The sequence below is a fragment of the Dasypus novemcinctus genome, chromosome 25 (assembly GCF_030445035.2).
Source record: "Dasypus novemcinctus isolate mDasNov1 chromosome 25, mDasNov1.1.hap2, whole genome shotgun sequence".
Lineage (NCBI taxonomy): Eukaryota > Metazoa > Chordata > Mammalia > Cingulata > Dasypodidae > Dasypus > Dasypus novemcinctus.
In genome coordinates this window covers 51,194,687-51,209,680 of record NC_080697.1, presented here as the reverse complement: position 1 = coordinate 51,209,680, position 14,994 = coordinate 51,194,687, and the positions used below count along the sequence as shown (strand labels likewise).

The 14,994-nt window shown below is 35.2% G+C and overlaps 1 protein-coding gene across 1 annotated transcript in view; it reads left to right on the top strand.

The window, feature by feature from the left end:
- CSMD1 (CUB and Sushi multiple domains 1) overlaps positions 1-14,994 on the top strand; it is a 2,093,507-nt gene that overhangs the window by 1,883,818 nt on the left and 194,695 nt on the right. The window contains exon 41 of the mRNA XM_058288018.2: positions 1,337-1,546. Within this exon, the coding sequence (XP_058144001.1) occupies positions 1,337-1,546 (210 nt within the window). The remainder of the gene's footprint in view (positions 1-1,336; positions 1,547-14,994) is intronic.

The following is a 14,994-nucleotide window of genomic DNA, read 5'->3' as shown; positions in this document are numbered from 1 at the left end:
ATATGAAGGATATACTTCAATAAAATTTTATTTAAAAAAAGGAAAGGGCCATTATTTACTCTATTAGTCCTCCTCCTAAAGATTTCTTCATAAATAATGAAATTGTTTTTCTTGGATGACTTTAAATTTTATTGAATAATTTTAGTTTATTCTCTGTACCTGACCTTTTTTTAAATTTTCTTTTTCACCAAATTCTGTTTTTTAATAACTGTGTTTTCTTTCAATACCTATGTAAATTTGTCTCCCTGAAAGTTTCTCTGTATTTAGATTTAAGTAGGGTAACCCAAGTAAGTATTATCCATATTATTCCCAACCTAAGAAATAAGTATCAAATGTATTAGGTGAAAGTAAAAGTAAAGGCATAAAAGAAAGAAAGAAAGAAAAAAATAGTAGAAGAACCATACAAAGTAGAGTTTTTCTTATATGTTGGGAGAATGTTGTATTAGCTTTGGTGGTTTTAGTTTAGACTTTCCTATCCAACTTGATTGCATGGATTTATGCCAAGTCTAATATCTTTTGAATTCAAACTATTGAAATGTATTCAAATATTTTAGTCTCAGTAATCAAATAAATTTTCAAAAATGCCATAATACCATAGCAAATAACTAAGTTATTTAGATATTGATTTTCTTCTAAATTATCAACTATTGCTTATCTACTACACAGATTAATGTGATACCAGGAATACTGGTCATTTGGACTGTCTTTTGGTATGGTGGATTATGCCAGGCTGTTAGATTGAATCGTGGGAGTTATGATAGCTTTCTTCAGATTAGACTTCTTATAAACATCAGTAATTTGTTTTGCATATAAAATACAGTTGAAAATATTCACTTGCTAAACTAATAAATATCTTGTATAATGCTCTGATCATTCAATTGGTTTAAAAGCCACTTAAAGTTTCTTCCATTTTTTAGACCTATAAGTCCTTCTACCTTGATAAAGCTGTTGATTAACTTATGAATGCAAGACGTACAATTATAACTGTGTGCATGTTTGTAATAATTATAAACAAAATCATCAGCGTATGTATCAGTCACTATTCTAAGAATTATCCCCATATATCTCTATGATGCAGGTGCTATGATTACTCATATTTCACAAAAAGTTGGCATGGATTTTAATTATATTAAAGATCACAGAAGCACCAGTGGCAGAGGTAAAACTGAACCAAGATCTGTTGTAATCCACAATGTATGCACTCATTCCCTGCATTGTTCTGCCTTGCAGAGAACTGTTATTTTGGAAAACTGATAATACTTTAATCATTTTTTCTAACATTTATTTTATAAGTTTCAATATTAATTTTCATTAATTTTGCATATTTTTTTCATAGGTGCCCATATTCAATTTTTGAATTTCTCTACTGAAGCTAATCATGATTACCTTGAAATTCAAAATGGCCCTTATCACTCCAGCCCTATGATTGGGCAGTTCAGTGGCACGGATCTACCCTCAGCATTGCTCAGCACAACACATGAAACCCTCATCCACTTTTACAGTGATCATTCCCAAAACCGGCAAGGCTTTAAACTTGCTTACCAAGGTAAGGAATCAAGAGTGCAAATTGCCTTGGATGTTTATATTGCATGCTCCCTCATTGGTTAAAAACATGTAGAATGGAAATAATTTTTAATGAAACGACAAGTAGGGGAGCCGTTGCTGGGGACTCAGGAGGCATAGGTGTCCACAGTTCTTCTCACAGCTCCATCCACACTCCGTCCTTCTCCATTTACTCTCCTCTAAGGCCTTTGTCGCTTCACTTTCAGGCAGTGGTTTCCACTGAGTCTCCTCTTAGCTGACTGTGTTTTTTTCTGGTTCCTTCAGGACTACTATAGAGGGAGTCAATTCACGGTGAAATTGGGTCCGGCAGTGGCAGGGTCTCTCAGTTCGAGTTAATGGCTACATGTCCTCTAAAGGCACGTTCAAATTATGTTAGGAAAAATATCTCAGTGAGTGAACTGTATCCCTTTTAATCAATCTAAATATGAAATCATTAAGAAAAGTTTGAATCAACATTACCAAAGAATTTTTGACGTGTGAAAAAGTTCAAAAATTTCATTTCATACAGAATAATTTTGCTGCCCTTTTCTTGAATATTGTTAAGTCAAATGAAGTAGAAAATGTCAAATCTAGTGGCTTTTTTAACTTAGTTAAAGCACTTGAATTCCTTTACTTCATAGACTGGCTTTGGAAACAGAGCTTTAATATTTTAATACTGAAAGAGGCTAATATTTTGTGTTGAACCCTTAGATATCGTTACTTAAATTTTACCTAAATATATACATCCCCCTTCTTTCTCAGCAAATGCTATCACTTCCTATTTGAAAGGCATACAAGTGCACACTCACACACAAACAGTAAAAGGCCATCGTAGAAGAAGTGATTTCCCCCAAGAAATCCGTGAAGCTACCTCCATGTGCACCTATTTTCTGTTCTTTCTCTCTCATTCAAGTGGGACTGTTTCCCCTACCAAAGTCCAGTCCATTCCCTGCTCTAGGCTCTAGACTTCTTTCCCTTCTAGTGTTTCAGAAAAAAAATAAGCTAGGGATTAACTTCTCTCCAATGTATTTAAAACAGTCAGTTCTCTATTACATCTTTCCCAGTAGCACTCAGAGTAGACTCAAAAATTTCCCATACATGTATACACACACACATTTATTTCTATGTATATTTTAATGTACCACTGGCCCCCCTATCCTCCTCTAGTGTCTGTGTACTAAGAAGGAATTTCAGAAGTATTATTTTCACTAATTCTCTCAATTTCCATACTTCTTTCTGCTTTAATCATTTTAATCTGGCTTTTAGCACTATTCTACTGATAAGTTCTTCCATTTTATTCAGTTGGATGAATAAATCCCCTGGGTACTCTTCATTTCTCATGTCTCTTGGAAGCATTCAGTACCGTTAACTACGTCTTCTGGTTTAATATACTTTTCCCTTTTGTTTCAATGAGAACATAATTTCTTTTTTTTTCTGCTATCACACTGGTTATTCCCTTATTTTCTTTGCTTCCTTGTCTTCTTCTGGCAATTTTAGTTAGAGAACCGAGCTGGAGTTCCATATTTTCCTATCATATGCTTTCCTTGAGGATCACCAGCCCTCATGGATTCAAAGACCATGGTAGTAACAGTAATTAACTCATACATTTACATCTCTAATTCAAGTATTTCTTTGAGTTCCAGAACTAGATCTCTAACTCATGATGCCACATCTCCACTTGGTACCCCCCCAGGCGCTTGGACCCTGTGACTGAAACAAGCTCACAATTGTCCTTCCCAAATTTGCTCATCCTCTGGTGTTGTCCATCATAGTAAGTGAGTGGCACACATTTTATCCAGTTGTTTCACCTGTAAAATAGGTGCTATTCATGGTTCCTTTTTCCTTCCTTGCCCCACTATTAAATCAATCACTAAGTCCTTTCCTCCACCTCAGACATATTCCCAGAATCCATCTCATTTTCTCTATCTTCATGACCACAAGTAGTCTTAACCATGCTCACCTTTTTCCTAGTAAATTCTTTGCCTCTTAAAGGTTTTGTCACACTTATTCTAACTCCTTTTCTCATCTTTCCAAGAGAAAATGTGACTTGTTCTTTTCTTGATTAAAGCCTTTTCCATGGTTTCCCATAGTCTTATGTTGGAAATTGAGGCACAGAGGCCTCAGAAGGACAGACGCGCTGTCTCCATGCTAGTGCTGTCTCCATGGCTACTCTTGCAACCTAAGGAATGCGGTAATTAAGAGTTCCCAGCAAATGGGATGAAGCTGTTAAAGGCTGAAAGAAAAGATGAGCACATACCTTTTGTAGTGAATAGAACACTTAGACTTTGTACCTTGAGATAAGATTTTTTAAATTCCTTAGACTATGGGTAATGCTGCTTGATGTCACATAGCCTATGTGTTCCTGCTTATTGGCACGTAGGCTACGTGTTCCTGCTTGTTGTCACATAGACTGGGGGATATAGAGAACCCCTTGTAAACAATAAAGTTGTCTGAGGAGTTATTACTCACAGACCCCCTGATCCCAACTCTCTCACTCGTTCCTTCCCCCTTTCCTCTTTCTTTCATTCCCGATACCCTTCGAGTCCAAATCTCCAACATTCTTATACTACAGTTAAAATTCTATAGCAAGGAAGTGGATGTAGCACAAGTGGTTGAGCACCTGTTACCTCCTAAAAACAAACAAACAAGTGAACAAGTGAAAAAAAAACAACTTTCTTTGGGGAGTGGATATAGCTCAGTGGTTGAGTGCTTATATGAGGTCCTGGATTCAATCCCCAATAAAATATTCTGTAACAGACTTAATCCCTCAGCTTTTTCTTCCTCCACCCTTAATCTCACTCACTGCACTTTAGCCAAATGGACTTTCCAATAACATACATGGATTGAAATCTTTCTACTGATGGGCTTTTACACATGCAGTCCTCTCTTCTTTAACCCCACTCTCCTTTAGGTAATCCTTTTACACTCAGTTTCCACATAATGTCCTAAAGGACGCATCTTCTGACCACCCAGACTAGGCTAAATCTCCTGTTATGAAGCTTCCCATCACCTTGGACTTCTCTGTGTGTGGTAGTCATCAGTGCTGCTCTCCAAATATATCCCAACCTCCTGACTACTGGATACACTGCCTTAAACTTTTAAGAGTAAGTGGTGTTGCTTTGGCTGATGACATTGGAGTGAATGCCCTGTGAAATGGGAGTCATAGAACATGCTTCACTCTTCCATCCCTTTCTTACGTGGAGTTCAGCAGTCACCAGGATAATGGCTGCTCAGTCAGGCTGGGTCTCTTAGTAACTCCACCAGTAGAGCCCTCCTGCCGTCACAGACAATGAAGTTTGGAATAATTTTTGCTTCTGTGGTATAAATTAGCCTTTATGGACAACATTCCATAGGCTTTATTAAGATAAGGAATTGATCGTATATTTGTATTTTGAAGAATGTCTAATCAGAAAGAATTTACCTCATGGGGATAGGAATCATTTCTATTTTTACCTCGTGCTCTGCTCAGCACGAAGCGGTCCCTGACTCACAGTAGGTCCCCAGTGTATAATTGTGTCCTCCATCCTGGATGCTCTACTACCGCAGAGGCCAAGGGGCTTTATGCTGTGCTGCAGACCCATTTAGACAGGCAATTATATGAGGCTTACCTTTAGGTTAAGTTCTATGCTTTAACATCTTCATTAAAGTGAATCTATTTTAATCCTTGCTCATTGCCAGATATTGCTAGCCAATTTACTTATCCAATGCAGACCCTGGCACAAATAGCACATGTCCAGTCATCATAATGTTTTGGTTTTTAGTGGACTCCTTTTTGGAATCGTGCCTTAAACTAAAGAAGTGCTGGTTTAGCGAAGATGGTGGGATTTGCTGTGCTTATCAGTGACTGCCTCAGGCACTGGTTGTTCTACCCATGTGTGCAAATAGCCCTGGAGGTACAATGAGTAGAGCTACAATATTGAAATACACACCAATACAGTGCTTGTCTTATTTTCATTCTATCTCTTCCATTCCCACCACCAATCTTAAAAGAAGGAAGCTAGAGGACTACAATTAAGTCTCTGTTCATTTTGAATTCTATAGATATGCTTAGACATTGGTAAGAAGTAATAGTGAAGATACACAATCTTGATCAAATTCTTGGATTAACCTGGATTCCATAAATAAATACCATTAATGAGTGACTAGATCTAACTAATTTGGTAGGGAAGAAAACATTTTATTTCCACTGTAACTGACAGAACCAGCTCAAGCCATTTTAAGCAGAATGTGTGGTGTTCCACCTCAATGCGTGCGGGATTGAATCTCAGACTTGAGATGTGAGGATGGCCACGTTCTAACCATCCTTACCCAGCAAGAACAGGACTCTTCTTCCCTAGTGCTACTTTTTGGAACACATTCTTCATGGACCAGCACAGGTTATGTGACATCCCCCAAGTTCAATCTCTGAGACCAGGTAGATTGGTACTCTACACTAGCTCAGCTCCGGTCACAGGGTAAGAAAATGCAATTAACAGACTTCATCATATTGGAATAGTTTGAGAGAGAGGAGCAGTTTCCATAAGAAGGAGGGCTCTGAAACAGCAAAATAGTAAATACACAACAAATTTTTATGTATTGAACGAAAATCTGCATAAACCAAATATTTCTATGCTAATGCATTAAATCTGTAAAATAAAAGGGGTGTTTTACTAATGCTTTCATATATGCTTCCTTTCTTACTTTCCTAGGGCTGCTATAACAAGTTACCATGAATTTAGTGGCTTAACACAACAGAAATCTATTTCTCACAGTTCTGGAGACTAGAAGTCAGTAAAGGTTCAGGGGGGCCATGCGCTCCCCGACGGCTCTAGGGAAGAATTCTTCCATGCCTCCTTCTACCTTCTGGAGGAGGCCAGCCTTCCTTGACACTCCGGTGGACTCGTAGCGCCGTAACTCCTCTGCGCTGGTCTTGCATGGCCTTCTCCCTCGTGCAGCTCTGTCTCTTCTCTTCTTATACGGTACCCGCCATGTTGGTTTAAAGGTCTGCCCTCCTCCAATAAAATCTCATTTTATCATAACTATATTCATCTGAAATGACATTACTTTCAAATAAGATCACATTCTTTGGTACTGGGGACTAGTACCACAACATATCTTTTGGGGCAGGGGGGATAGTTCAAGCCATAATACTTCTTTGTTTGATCTTCCCGGAATGGTGTGAATTCTGAAAGAGCTAAATGTCCATATTTTGGTGTATTAAAAATAATGACAGTGGTAGCTATTATTGAGCACTCAATGGATGCCACATTCCATGCTTTGTCTTTTCATAAAATTGTAAGTGAACATTATGTACATTTTACGGATAAGGAAAATGAGACTTGAGGAGGTAGAACAAACTGTGGAGATATGAATAGCTATGTGAAAATTATGATTTGAAATTCAACTCCTAAGTAGTCACTTTGACTCCAAAGTAGTAATCATTCTAATGAAGAAAGGGAAATGATAAAATCTTTAGACTCTAAATTCTATGCTTTAGTCACCCCATTAATATAAAAATAGTGTTTAAAACCTAACAGAGTAAGTTTAAGAAGTCCAATTTTCTCTCACAGTTTGCAAAACCAGTAAACCATTTATTTGAAGAACACTGACTATGGGGAAAACTCAAATAACAATTTTTGGTGTATAGACATGACACCTGACTGATTCACTTATTTAAACTCAAGTTTTGTGGCTGCTAAAATAGCTTTGCTAAAAATCTGTGAGTCAAATGTTCTCCATAAATATGTCTAGCACATGCCTTGAGATTTGGATATGCTTTTTTCTTAGTGGCATACGTAATCCAGATGTCAGCTGTGGCTCTCCTTTCACAGATCCAGGTGTAAATTTTCAGGCACCATGTAATTTCATGGCCTCTGAAAATCAGAAGCTTTCCCTATGATATATTTAGCAAACACTTATATAGAACTTTCTGAGAGATTTACAAGGAATCATTTTCTTAATTCTTACAACAGGCCTCTATTGGCCAAATCACCATTTCCCTTAGTAGTGAGGAAACTGAGGTCCAGTTTGACACTGACTATCTTGGCCAAGTGTTAGTCAATAGAATGATGGGGATTTGAGTCCAGGGACTTTGGTGCTAGAGCCTAAGCTCTCAACCAGTAGGTGCTGCTGCTGCCTCAAGTTCTGCAAATATTTACAGTATATTCCATCCTCCCTCCTCTCAACGTGCAAGCTTTGTCTTCTACCTCTACTGCACTGCAGGCATATAGCCCAGCCATAGGTGCACTCTCAGCAAATCCTTTCTCTCATTGTATATTATTAGTGTGCTTTACTCAGTCCCTTCCTGATTGCCCTTCTCACCATGCTCTCAGTTTTATATTGTTATTCCTTTATTGATCGGAATGGTTTCTCTATTCCCCTGAGGTCAAGGCACCAATAGTGCCCAAATGTGGATAGAGAATGAGCCCCAAACTCAGAGGGGCTCAGACTCTCAACACCTGCTAGTATAGGAATCCCATCATCATTCTCAACACAGAGTCACTGGACCTTCCAGTTAACACAGGTGTACTGAAAACAAAACTGTACATATGTACTCCACTTGACTCTCTTCCCAATATCCAAAAGAAAAATGTTAGATAATAATATTTGCAAAAATAAACAAATACCAACTGAGCAACAAGAAAGAAAAATGAACTCTGAGGGGTAGCAGTAGAGAAAGTGCAAAGTCATGCATATTCAGGATTTGAAAAACTTCATAGACTGTAAATTATCTGTCCTATAAATGTTTGACCAAATACTGCTTCATCTTTCTTTTGACTCTAAAAGAAAACTCTATGACGATGAATGATGGCGGCACTCTTCTCTGGGCTTCTGCCTCTTACCTTATTTTCCATGCATCAACATTACCTGCGGTTATTTAAAATTCCGTTTATAAGTATAAAGATTTAACACCAAAGTGATTAGGGATCACACGCACACACAACAGAAACAGAGTTCAAATAAGTCTAAAGTTCTAAAGTTAAATTATACAAACATCTCTGTCATTTTTCTGGAACAACAAGTATTAACAATTATATTTGCATAATTTTTTCTTCAAGCTCACATTCTAAGCAAATACAAACAATATTAGGAAGCAGGAAGGTCAAGAAATCTAGCTCTTCCATTACATTTTCATCCTCTGCTTCTAGGCTTCCTGACTTCTTTCTTTCTTCACTTCACATTCTCCTTTCACCTTAATAAAAGAAGACATAAATAACTAGACAATTAGGCAACTTTGCATATTCTGATGTAATTCCATCCAAGCTAATTTTCTGCCATTATATCCATGTTTTTCTTTTTCAGGCTACCTGGGTTCCTGTATTTTAAAAAGTATGATCGCTCTTAATGGATGCTGGGTACTGTTTTGGTCCTTGTAGATTCTGAAGCAATTGAATCTTTGATCACTATTCTCCTTTCTATAAAAACTAAGCAAATTGGGGGAAAAAAGATTACTTATATAAACAAATATTGAGAAGATCTTTAACATAGATAGCTGAAGTTCTTCAGTGCAGTATTGATATGCAAATAAAGTTTAATAATTTAAAATGATTACTCTTTCAGGGAGCACTTTACTTTTGGAAAGAAGCCTGTTTTAATTTTTTTTTATCTAAAACTTTCCATTTGAAATGAAAATCCTGACATGCTAAAACAATTATATAATATGTAATGCACTATAAACATTATTTTAATTTTTACAGAAAATGATTTTAATGAAATCATTTTTTTATTAGCAAAGTTGTAGGTTAACAGAAAAATCATACCCAAAATACAGAGTTCCCATATACCACTCTATTGTTAAGACCTAGCATTCATGTAGTATATTTGTTATGATTGATGAAAGCACATTTTATTACTGACTCTAGTCCATGATTTAACTTAGGGTCTGCTGTTTGAGTTGTATTTTTTTTTTTTTAATTTTTATTCTAGTGACATATATACAACTTAACATTTCCCCTTTAACCACATTCAAATATATAGTGCAGGGCTGTTGATCACATTCACAACGTTTGCTACCATCACATCTTTGCCTATCTGATATTAGTTTCCAGGAAAACATTGTTGGCTCAGCCTGGTAGGTAGTGATTATAAAATGGGGATGCAGAACAGGTTTAATTAAGGGAAAACTGCCTGTGTCCAGGTTTAATACTTCATAAGAAAGTGGCTTGGTTTTCTGCTATCCGGTCTGAAGTGTCTCCACATGGGAAGTTTCTCCTTGTTTTAACCTGCTGCTTATCGGCTTTGCCTCTAGACTAGTCAGTCTAGAACACTTACAACTTAAAGCAGAAAGAATTGTTTGGACCCAATTTCCTGAGAAGGAACACAAGGGTATTATAGATTTAGTATGGTTAAGAATCCCCTTGGCTTTCCTGCACCAGTATCTGGCTTTCTACAAGATGAGTTGTTTCCAAAAGGGGCTTTTATGAATGCAAGCATCTTTCTGAAGGTGTTCATTCCAAATTCAGAATTTAAAAACAAATACAATTATTTTATATACATACATATATATGTAATTTTTTTTGAAACAGAAGTGCTTGAAGACTTCTCCATGCATATCCTAATGAAAGGTCCAGACGTATACTGGACTTTTACTATCCAATCTACTGATTCAAAGGTATCAGAGTCAAAGTTCTGTGATTTGCTTTGCCTTTTCATCCTTGTTGAAGGATGGCTATTCCACCTCCACTATCGGGGCCACATTTGGACATGCAACGGGAAGGCTGGAGGGAAAAATTACGATCCACCAGCTTTGAAGAGCCTCCTTGGGAGTTTCAGGTGGTGAATTTGTCTTGCATTTAGTTAGCAGAAGCTTGCTTTGTAATAACCCTTTGCTAAAGAAAAGCTGGAAAATGTAATTTTTTTCAACCCAGGCATATTCCTTTTCCAAAGAAGAGTAAAGCTCTTCTCTTAAGGACAAAGGGAATGGCGAGGATGGCTGGGCAGCCTGCTGCAACACACAGTCAGACTGTGATCACATGCACACATCTGACTACTTTTTGAAAGCTAATTTTACCTTTAACTTACTTCACAGGAGAAAGTGTTCACTAATATGAAGAACTCAGTTAAATTTCAGACTTGTAGATTCAATCTAAAATCAAGTTAGGATCGTTTGAATATTTCTAAGGGAAGTGAGCCCAATTCATTTAAAAGATGCATACATATAACCACAGAGTGCTAGAAATGGAAAGACAAAATCATAATAGCTAAAGTTCTAATATCAAATATGTTTCATAACAGAAAAAACATAAACATGATATTTTTATTTTCTTCTAATTAGACTAGAGAATTTAGTCAGTCCTTTTGTTTGTTTTGCTATGTTAGATTTACTGCATAAACAGTAAACACTTATGATTGATGTTTCCTTTATTGATTAAATTCTAGGTCTGTCAAGTAACTAAATCTGTTTAGGTAGAAAGAGTGACAATTTCAGTCAAATCAGCTTTGCTTCAGAGTGTGGATCCATGCTTAATCATTTCAGTTTATAAAATTCCCATATGATATATCTTATAACATATTGTTTAAAGTCTCCATAATCTAAACCTGTTCAACTGTTATTTAAGTCAATTTTTGAAGGTATCCATTTATTAAGCTACCACTATAGTTCAGGGTTCAAAGATAGGAATTAAAGCAGGACTCAGTTGCTGTGCTCAACTATGTCATAATTTAGTGGGAACACTAGATAACTGAATACAAATTAAGATCCAATGAAAGACTTTCTTTAACGGAAGTACTTGCACCCATTTGGAGGAGTCCACTAGAGGGGAACACACTCTGTGATTTATCAGATTAGGCAAACATTCGAGGTTTTTACCAAGAAAGTTCTTTATAAAAAGGACCTTGTGAGCTTCTGTGGGAATCATTAGCTGTGATTGGTCAAGGACTTATCAGTAACAGAAATCCATGAGTGGCTGAAGGAAGTGTTTGAAAAGAAACTGGCTAGGAGTGATGATTTCTGACTGAAGTCATTTGCTCCCAGTATTAAAAACTTGAATTTTATTCTCTAAGAAATGGCTCCAGGGCTCTATGTATAGAATTCAAGGTATCTCTGACTTGAATATTGCAATCAAATCTTTATTTTCCCTAACTTCTGATATTCTGCATATTCTTGAATTTTGATCACAAACCAGCCAAATTAATGAAATATTAGCATATATGACTTGGGCACAAGTCACGGATAATTTCATATCTTATTAAACTTATTGCAGATATCTCCAAATATTATTTATACACTATTTTGTAGTTATATCAGCTATTTATTAAACTTGCCACCTGTCATTTAGTGAAATAACAGCACATACTATGCCACATATTTGGTTTTTAACACACTTTAATCATTATATTTTAAGATGCTTGATTTCCTTTGCAATTTTATGAATTTTATTTAGAGCATTTAAAAGCATTATTTTGGGAAGATGAATAGACCACTAAATTTCCAAAAGAGTCTATATATATAAAAGGGTTTAGACCTTGGCAAGCAATAAGAAACTACTGAAGGTTTTTAAAGAGGGAATTAAAATAGTCACATACACCTTTTTTTTAAAAAAAAAGCCTAATCATATATAAGGTAGATGTTGGACTTTCATGGGGCAAGAAACAGGTTTGGAAAACAGAGGGAGACTGGAGGGAAAGAGCCCCTCTAGGGGATTACTATAGAGTCTCAGGCATGGGTGAGGAAGTGTGTCAAAATAAAAGCAATATTACTGGTACCTGCCATGAAGGAAGCATTTAGGGTGATACAAAGAAAGTGATGGGGGGACCTGGGGAGCTGCCATTCATTAGTAGTGGAATTGAGGCTAAGATTGAAAGATAAGAGCCAAGCATGCAAAATGCAAGGGAAATGTGTTCTAGGTGGAGAAAGCCTTATACAGTCAAAGAACAGAGAGAAATATGGCTAGAAAATAGGGAGAATAAAGTCTGAGAGATTCACAGGACTCAGATTGTTGGTTGGGACAAGTTCAGTTTTCCTCAGGTGCAATGTGAAGTCATTAAAGGTTTTTAAGTAAAAGTAAACTTACTGCAATGCAGAGAATGGAGTTTGGAGCACAACAAAAAACAATTAGCTGTCATAGGCATAAAGGAGAGATGATGGTTTCAACTTTAACATACTTTTCTTCTATAATGTAACCTTTACATGACTCTATGCTTGAATTAAAATTTTAAAATGGAATATTTACTATTATTTCTATGCTTCTCTTTCATGTTTCTATATATCTGACTCCAGTTCTTCCCTATTTTGTTTAATTTTTATTTTCTCCATAAAGTTTTTTTTTAAGAAATAAAACCATCTTTATTTTCAGACAAATCGATCATATATGTGGAAAATACTGAGAAATCTACCAAAAAACTATTTGAAATAAAAGTGAGTTTATCCAGGTACAAGGTACAGTTTAATATGCAAAAGTCAATTGTATTGTATACACTAGTAGCAAAAATTAGAAAATGAAATAAAAAATAAGAAATTATATTTATTATAGCATTAGAAAATATCTAGAAATTCAATCCAATTCTGGTCACAATAGCAACAGACATTCTGTAGAAATAGAAAGTTGATTCTAAAATTCATATGGAAATATCAAGTACATATAATATACAAAGAAATCTTGAAAAATTAGAACAAAGTCTGATGCTTCTATAAAACTAATGTAATCAAGGCAGTGTGATAATAGCATTAAGTATCAATAAATAAATCAATGGACTATGAAAGAAAGCCTAGAAATAAACCCACACTAAATGGCTATTTAACTTTCATTACAGGTGCCAAAGCAATCCAATAGAAAAAAGGAAAGTTTTGTTTTTCAATAAACTTGGAATAAGTGGAAATTGATATGGAAAGATATTTTGCTCTTTACTTCACACCATACAAAAAAATTTTATTTTCTCCATAAAGTTTTAATCCTGCATTTATTCCTATTTAAATACATTTTGTTAAAAGCTCAACATTTCATTCCTGATCATCATTTTAAATTTGGTTACTAGATGGTAATCTTCCTTTGTTTCTTAGTATGGTCTTAATAGTTGAGCCATGGAAAAAAATATAACGTAATTATACGTCTTAAACCTTGAACCACTATTTAAGTTGTCTCTCTCAGTTGACACAGAATTCTTTCAAGAAATCTCACCCATTTTGAATACTTGATTCTGTATTCAAAGTTTAATTTTTCTTTCCTTATTTAAACCACAAAACACTCAAATTATATTCCATGCTAGTATTATCACATATTTTTGAGACTATAGTTTATCTTACATAACTTTATAACCTGTATAGTTCAAAAACATGTATTTTGTTTTACTTCTATTGATATTTTCCAGATAAGCTCATTAAAGCCATGTCTACATAGTTCCAAAGTTACCAACTAGGTCAGTTTACAAAAAAAAAAAAAAAAAAGCAAAAACACAAACAGTTATTTAGGAATCATCTAGATCAGAAAAGTTTTTGTATTTGGCTTGTACAATATGCTAAATATTGTCAGTATTTAGATATAGATTTCACATAACTTGGGAAATACACATGGATTCACCTTCCCTTTTTCTTTTACAATATCAGAATCTGGAAACATTCGTTCAGCATTCATATATGGGGACAATCAGAAAGGGTGTCAGAGTGATACCCTCTTTCAGAGTGGGAAAGCATCTTCTTAAAAAGTTTTCTTTGGCTTCTGGTAAGCTTTGCTCTTTGAAGTTGCCTGCTTGACCCTGTAAGCATTGAATTTGTGAATCCTCAACTAGGTCAAGCATCTGGTTGGTTGACTGAATGGTTTCTTGATTTTACACCCAATTCTAAGTATTCACACTTTTTTAAAAGGTGTCCCTATAAAATATTAGTTTTCATTATAAATAATTTATTTTCTATAACTGAGAGTTATAAAGACAGATTAAATTTAAGAAAAAATATTTTTGAGATTAGGATATCATATCTGATAGAGATTTACATTTTCAAGCTTAATTAGTTTATCATTTATAAAATTTATAAATTGGCAAAATGACATTTAACTCTGAATTTTAAGTCACCTCAAAATTTCTAGATTCTGCTTGTGATTTATACCAGGCTAAGGGTATAATTAATAACTCATAAGAAGATGCATAAATCATGTAAATATTTCTAGTCATTCCAGTGATGTTTGTGTTCTACACCTTATTTTTATGTAGTGTCTTTTATTTATGGCTATAAAATGGTTAAAACTGTTTGTAGATATAGCTGTCTTGAGTTAAATTACTTATACAGAATTGAGAAATGAAATAGCAGAGACAGAACTTCGTTAAATAAATCAAGTTTATGTACTTTATTTCTAAATCAATAATTGTAAACCAGATGATTATGTAAAGATAGTTTTCAACTAATTAGATAATTGTCACCAAATGTAATAGAAATTACAGAGGTGAAACCTGAGTCCATTAGCAGTTACATTAAGTGCTTGTAATTTAAACATGACACAATTATTGTTCAGGATTTATGGATGTAAATAATAGTCATTTCCT